The sequence below is a fragment of the Sinocyclocheilus rhinocerous genome, unplaced genomic scaffold (assembly GCF_001515625.1).
Source record: "Sinocyclocheilus rhinocerous isolate Xijiao unplaced genomic scaffold, SAMN03320098_v1.1 scaffold1902, whole genome shotgun sequence".
Lineage (NCBI taxonomy): Eukaryota > Metazoa > Chordata > Actinopteri > Cypriniformes > Cyprinidae > Sinocyclocheilus > Sinocyclocheilus rhinocerous.
This window is the reverse complement of record NW_015665924.1, coordinates 418173-426149: the sequence shown is the minus strand read 5'-3', so window position 1 is coordinate 426149 and position 7977 is coordinate 418173. Positions and strand designations below refer to the sequence as shown.

General features: G+C 40.6%; 1 protein-coding gene across 1 annotated transcript; it reads left to right on the top strand.

Annotated features, from left to right (window-relative positions):
• Nucleotides 1-1718: 1718 nt before the first annotated feature.
• On the top strand, nt 1719-4179 carry LOC107731678 (zinc finger BED domain-containing protein 4). Its single transcript, XM_016542825.1, has 2 exons — nt 1719-3503; nt 3879-4179. Exons 1-2 carry the CDS (start codon nt 2625-2627, stop codon nt 4164-4166), a joined length of 1167 nt encoding a protein of 388 aa, XP_016398311.1. The 5' UTR covers nt 1719-2624; the 3' UTR covers nt 4167-4179.
• The last annotated feature ends 3798 nt before the right edge of the window (nt 4180-7977 follow it).

Here is a 7977-nt window from a genome sequence, read left to right as displayed (position 1 = left end):
TGGATGGCAGACCAGCCTGGACGCGTGACCCCACTGAAGGACTTCAGGGCGCATGGCAGCCGGCACTGGCAAACTGCCCGCCGGGCACTTCCTTGGCACTTGCACCCCTCCGCCGGCCTCCTCTACTCGCCGCTCGATACCCCAAGAAAGAGCCCCGGAGCTCAGCCTCTTGGCCGAACGGATATATTCGAGATTCTTGTGATCCGTCCAGACCAAGAAGGGCTGTGCCGACCCCTCCAACCAGTGACGCCACTCACCCAAGGCCAATCTCACCGCCAACAGTTCTCTATTGCCAATGTCGTAGTTACATTCTGCAGGGCTGAGACGGCGAGAGAAGAAAGCACACGGGTGCATCTTGCCGTCGCGGAGGGATCGCTGAGATAGAACTGCACCAACCCCTGGTAGAGATGATATGGCCAAGGAACATAACAGACTCGGCGTGGAATTCACACTTCTCCGCCTTGACGAACAACTGGTTCTCTAATAGATGCCGGAGGACCCGTCTAACGTGCTGGGTGTGTAAGTGGATAGAAGGGGAGAAAATCAGAATATCATCCAAATACACAAAGACGAACTGATTAATCATGTCACCCAGAACGCTATTGACGAGACCCTGGAAAACCAGTACTCCGCCGGGACGCCGGTCAAGTCAGCGGGATCCACCTGCAAAACACAAGACACAGAGACGGCAGGAAAAGCAGCACCTAAATAGTGTGAAACAAGAATCTAGCGAGCAGAGAAACAAGGAGGGCGGGGAAACAATCATGCTGACAATGCGCACGTGGCGAGCTGTCAAAACAAGCCAACACAACAACAACCCAACACCCAAACACAGAGACAGCAAAGAACAGGTGATCAGACCCGAGACCCGACAAAGTAGATCGAGTCCATCAACACCAACCCGCAAATCACAGTCCTATACCTCTTTGATGACTGTGTTAGCTTACATGTTCATAAGCAATGCTTTCGCTTGTTTTTGAATCTGGTGATGGTGATCTATTTCAGAAGTTGCGTAATAGCGCCTCCTTCCATATAACAATCAAAACAAAAATTTCTGGAAAATTCTATCAATGGTGAGGAAGGAGCCAACATACTTATATTGTTCAGTATAAGTAAGGGATAATGTACATCCAGCCGGTTGTTGTCTCTGTGGAATACTTGATTCTGATTGGTCAGTCACGACATTCCGAGGTATGCTATCCCTCGATAACAACCGGTAAAAGCTAATAACACAGGCTCATCCGGGTAACAGCAGTCGGCGCTGTACTCTTGCTTGAACAATTTTTGCTTGGTGGAAGCTTTGCATTTGTTTAGCTAATAAAATATTAAAACTCGAATCAAAATGGTGTACAATTATTTAATTATGTCATCCTGGTATCGCGGACTCGCTCTCGTTTCATACAAACGCAGCTGCTGCCATTTTGCTATGATTATTTTGTACGCTGTAATGGATTATAAGAGAACTAACAAACTGGTAAGGTTTTAAAACATTTTCGTCTTAATTCTTTTATTGCCTTAATTATTTTTGTGGTGAAATGTTGTGTAATAAGTGGTTTGACTGCACCGTTTCCCTTAAATGTCCGTCTAGTTTGAATTTGCCGCTTGCTCGCAACTGTTGTCTTCACGGAAGCCAATTGCGTTCAAATATTTAAACTCAAATCAATATTTCGCGTCTAATTATTTTAGGGATGCACGATATATCGGCGGCCATTTCGTTATCGGCCGATAAATGCTATTTTTAATATTATCGTTATCGGTCCAATAACAAAATTAGGTCGATATCTTTAAGCCGATAAATTATGTATTATTTCCGCTGGTTGAACCACTTCACGTGCTTGCTGCTGGCCACTAGGGTTTTGATCGTCGCTTCTGTGACGTCGCACAAAGCAGACGCGGGCGTTACAAGAGCTGGTGCTAGAGAGAAGATAAGATGTCAGCAGTGTGGGAGTTTTTCATCGTGAAAAAAGAGGACACCAGACTTGCAATCTGCAACAGCTGCAAATGCGAGGTAATGCGAGGGGGCAGTAGAACAAAAAACTTCAATACTACTAATCTAATAAGCCATCTGAAGTTTCACCATCCCAAAATGTATAAAGATTATCAGACGAAAGTCACTGCCAAACAAACAGTGTTACCCACTACCAATAAGCCAGTACAACAAACACTTGACAATATGAAGAAATTTGACAGGGACAGTGCCAAAGCAAAAGCCATCACATGCAAAGTTATGGAAATGATTGCAATTGATGACCAACCTTTCAGCATTGTTGAGGATTTTGGATTTCTTCGGCTTATCAAATTTATTGAACCGCGCTACTCGCTCCCTAGCCGGTGGCACTTCGCTGACGTTTCGCTCCCCGTTCTATACAATGAAGTGGCAGCTCACATCCACATGCTGTTGGGCAAAAATGTGACAGATATAAGTATCACTACTGACATATGGAGCTCTGACGTAAGTCCAGTGAGTATGTTGAGCCTTACTGCTCAGTGGATTGAGGAAAACTTTGAGATGAGGAGAGTAATGTTGCATGCGCAAGAATGCCCAGGCTCTCACACCGGCGCTGCTATAGCGAGGGCACTCGAGAGCATGTTCGTTCGGTGGAACATAACTAAAGATATGGTACATGCTGTGCTGCGAGATAATGGCCGCAATTATGGTTAAAGCCATCGAAGACTGTGGATTGAACAGTCTTGGCTGCATGGCTCATACTCTCCAGTTAGCCGTGCATGACGGAGTTCTGAGCCAGCGCAGCATTTCCGACTGTATGGCGATAGGGAGAAAGATAGTCTGGCACTTCAAACATTCTCACCTTGCCATGTCCCGACTTGGAGAGATACAGACAGAGCTAGGACTGTCAAAAAAGATGCTGCAACAAGACACTCCGACACGTTGGAACAGTACGTTTTATATGATGTCAAGTTTGTTAGCACAGAAGCGAGCACTTAGTGCATATGGGGCAGAATTCGAGCTTCCCGCATCTTTCAGCGCGTACCAGTGGGGCCTTATTGAAAATGCAGTAACACTGCTTGCGCCTTTCGAAGAACTGACGAGAGAAATAAGTTCACACACGGCAACTGATTCAGACGTGATTCCCTCTGTTGAGGCTCTGAAACGTTTACTGAACAAGAGTCTTAGTACAGATAGAGGTGTGAAGACGACAAAAGCTACTCTGCTGGAGGCTGTGAAGCAGCGGTTTAATGGCATATACACCAAGCCTTTGTACTTCTTGGCAACGATCCTGGACCCAAGGTACAACGATCGCTTTTTTGATCAAGCCACCAAACAGCGAGTAACAGAAATGCTGCTGAGACAACTGAACAAGATGACAGAACTTGAAAATAGCACGGAGAAAGAGAGAAATGAGACAGAGCCCCCTTTAAAAAAGACGTGCACCAAGAGCGACGGAGGCGCAACATCCCTGCTTGACATGTATGGTGCAATTCTTGAAGAAAACATGGCCACAGAACACCAGACGCACCAAACATCTCCAGTAGGACAGCAGGTAAATGATTTTTTCCCCCTCATATAAAAAAAAAAAAAAAAAAAAAAAAAACATTTTATTTGACATCTGTAATATAGAGTACAAAACATGCTTTAATGTTTTAGCTTCACTCTAAAAATATGACCAATATGACATATATACATTACTGTAACATCAAAATAAGTTGAGCAGTATTCAACATTTATAATAAGTTATGTAAATATTTTTTTTAAAGTCTGTTTAATATAATTTAAGCTGAAACGAATGCTAGCTGTGAATGCAAGCTGACTGTGCAGCAAGGGTTTTTGTTGTTGTTTTTATAGTGTTTCAATTTACAAGCTTATGTGTGTTATACTGAAGAAAGGATTGTAATACATTATTTATTGCTCTTTGTAGGTGAATGCATATCTAAGTGAGCCACCCATTTCCAGGAGTGAGAGCCCACTGCAGTTTTGGAAAAGCAATATGTCCCATTTTCCAGCCCTGGCCCAAGCTGCACGCAAATACCTGTCAGCTCCCTGTACCAGCGTTGACAGCGAACGTCTCTTCTCAGCGGCATCAAATGTGATTGATGAAAAGAGAAACAGACTTATGTGTGAGAAAGCTGAAATGCTTCTCTTCATTAAAAAAAAACATCCCACTCTTACATTCACAGATGAAGTAGCCAGACAATCATGTTTCTAGTTGGCCTTTCTGTTAAATTCACACAAAGTCATGCTGTATCAGAATAAACATTTTATCTATTGCAAATTTGTATTATTTGATTGGTATTTTGATTATGTAAGTAATGTTGTTCAGTGACTTGGTTGCTTTATTTATGCATTACTTTTTTGTCAAGGCAATAGATTTTATTTATATAAAAGAAAGTTGGCCATAGAAATGAATTGTTAATTAATAAAGTTCAGAGATCACTTCAAACTTTTCTGAAGTTAAGGTTTTAAAATAAAATGTGTTTGCCTTTTGTTTTTGCAGTCATGCTCAGAAAAATGTATATGTATATTTATCGGCCTATATATCGGCTATCGGCCTCCAAATATAAAGAGTTATCAGTTATCGGTATCGGCCAAAATTTCCATATCGGTGGATCCCTAAATTATTTACTTATGTGGCAAGTAGCCGTGTAATAAGTGGGATAATGTACATCCAGCCGGTTGTTCCTCCGTTTCGCGTCGGGGTCCTGATCACCAGGGACACGGTGATCAGGACCCCAACGCGAAGCAGAGGTCTTGTATCACCCTGAAGGGGGTTATTCTGCCAAGCAAGCGGCAAGTTCAGACTAGACGGACATTTAAGGGAAACCACTTATTACACAACATTTCACCACATAAATAAGTAAGGCAATATAAGATTTAAGACGAAAATGTTTTAAAATCTTACCAGTTTGTTAGTTATCTTATAATCCATTACAGCGTACAGAACAATAGTAGCAAAATGGCAGCAGCTGCGTTTGTATGGAACGAGAGAGTGCCATAATTAAATAATTGTACACCATTTTGAATCGAGTTTTAATATTTTATTAGCTAAACAAACGAAAGGCTTCCACCAACAAAAAAAACTGTTCCTAGAAAGAGTATAGCGCCGACTTCAGTTACCCGGATGAGCCTGTGTTATTAGCTTTTACCGGTTGTTATCGAGGGATAACATACCTCGGAATGTCGCGACTGACCAATCAGAATCAAGTATTCCACATTCAGAGATCAGTTCAAACTTTTCTGAAGTTAAGGTTTTAAAATAAAATGTGTTTGCCTTTTGTTTTTGCAGTCATGCTCAGAAAAATGTATATGTATATTTATCGGCCTATATATCGGCTATCGGCCTCCAAATATAAAGAGTTATCAGTTATCGGTATCGGCCAAAATTTCCATATCGGTGGATCCCTAAATTATTTACTTATGTGGCAAGTAGCCGTGTAATAAGTGGGATAATGTACATCCAGCCGGTTGTTCCTCCGTTTCGCGTCGGGGTCCTGATCACCAGGGACACGGTGATCAGGACCCCAACGCGAAGCAGAGGTCTTGTATCACCCTGAAGGGGGTTATTCTGCCAAGCAAGCGGCAAGTTCAGACTAGACGGACATTTAAGGGAAACCACTTATTACACAACATTTCACCACATAAATAAGTAAGGCAATATAAGATTTAAGACGAAAATGTTTTAAAATCTTACCAGTTTGTTAGTTATCTTATAATCCATTACAGCGTACAGAACAATAGTAGCAAAATGGCAGCAGCTGCGTTTGTATGGAACGAGAGAGTGCCATAATTAAATAATTGTACACCATTTTGAATCGAGTTTTAATATTTTATTAGCTAAACAAACGAAAGGCTTCCACCAACAAAAAAAACTGTTCCTAGAAAGAGTATAGCGCCGACTTCAGTTACCCGGATGAGCCTGTGTTATTAGCTTTTACCGGTTGTTATCGAGGGATAACATACCTCGGAATGTCATGACTGACCAATCAGAATCAAGTATTCCACAAAGCCGTGTAATAAATGTTTGATTATTTGAGCTGTGTGTGCCTAACCTTTCTTGCGATGGGACTCCTACTACAGATCAACTTCTGGGTATGCATTACTAATAATTCCTGTAGTTGAGTTTGTGCAAGGTAAACAGTCACTTTAGGATATCCTTCCAAAAGCTACCAGGTTTAGCAGTGATATATTGTCATGAGACTAAAGTTATACGATTTTGTATATTTTGCACAGTCAGTGTTAGTATGCGATCCAACAACATTAGTTGCGTCTCAATTTGTGCTCTATTCTAATCTGATTTGTAGTACAAGTAGTGAGAATAGTGTGTTGAAAATTTTAAGAACACTTCAAATACCTGGATGATGCACTTTATAAAAAATAAAAAATAAAGTCTACAATGTTGCATCTGTTTTGCAGTACAAGCACAAGTCAGTGAAGGTCTGTGAAATCAATGTGTGCAGTGTTGTTTGGATGTTCTTCATATCTTTGTCTATGTTCCAAGAAAGAAAATCATACAGGTTTGGAACTACATGATGACAGAATTCTCCTTTTTGAGTGAAGTATCCCTTTAACCATGGCAGAATCAGTGTGTCCTCACCAGTCATGGCGCAATAAAGTTACAAGCAACGGAACATTTTTATCGACCGCTTGGTTTCTATTTCAGTGGTGTCATGCTGGGTAGCCATAAATTCTAATTGGTCCAGCATCCTGCTCCTCATAGCTGTAAATTAAACTTCTAATATGTTCTGGCTGTGATTGTAATTGTACCATGCATCATTTCATAGACATTTTTGGCAAAAACATATTTTTAGCAGTGTAATGGTACAGTTATGGCATCTACCAACCTATGCTAACTGTCAAAGCTAACATGAATTTCCATAAATTTTGAAGTTTAGTCTTGGATAAAGTGATGGAATCCCCTTAGGAAGTGGAAAACGGCACCAGAGTGATGTTAAAAATTAGTTTTGAAGGTGACATTTTGGTGGTGCAGGGTAAAAGTCATGAGAGATATGTTTCCTTATAAGAGTGTGTTGGAACAGGTCACTTGTGAATAATAAATTCAGGAGAAATTGTTTGTAGTTGTATTAATGTGCCTGAAGCGGTGTGGCAGAACAGCTTTTCCATCTCTGTGGTCCATTATCGACCAAGAGCCGACCAGAGTTACCTGAGCCCAGATGACCTTGTGCTGAATGTGTTCAAAGCGCACCAGAGTTGAGCTGATAAGAGACCAATTTCCCATCCCATGCTCGCTCTATCAATCATGTGTCATTGTGTGTGTGTAGGTGTGCGTTCAGTCTTGAAGCTCACACAAACACCATCTTCATCACCAACAAAAAAGCAGAAAAAGGTAGACAATGTAAGTGACCCTTGCATTATCCCATGAGTAAAGCTCAAAGCTTGCTGTTTCATGCTGACCTTTGCGTCCTACAAATACAAAATGTATGTGAAATGGGAGACAGTGGAAAAAGAGGAAAATATTTCATCCAAATATGAGCATTATGTAATCATTTACCCACTCCTCTGCTGTAGGTGTCTGTAGGTTCATGTATGGAGCATCAAAATGCGTTGCACCAATTCTGACCCCAATAATACAGAATACAAAGAGAGACATTACCCAAAACAAAGATGAGGAAGAATGTAAATTTTGCATTGGAATTTGCATGTCATGCATTTAAATATAGCTACAATTACACATTTGCAATGATGAACTTGCAATTTAGTAGATTTAAGATACATTAACTTTAACATAATCGAATAACAAACTACAGTTACAATTATAATCAAGTACTTTTCATGAGATTTAGTATGTTACACATCAAAATAAGTGTACTGGAACTATTACTAAAACAACATGATTTAAAAATGTACTTTGAAGTAAAACTTTTATTTAAACATTACATTAAAACATTAAAAGTGTACTTAAATGTGTTGAGAAATATAATCATGAAAGTGTCTCTCTTCAAGTACACAAGTCATATTTTATTTCATTAACATTGTATTATCTGCAAGTACAGTTTTTTTGT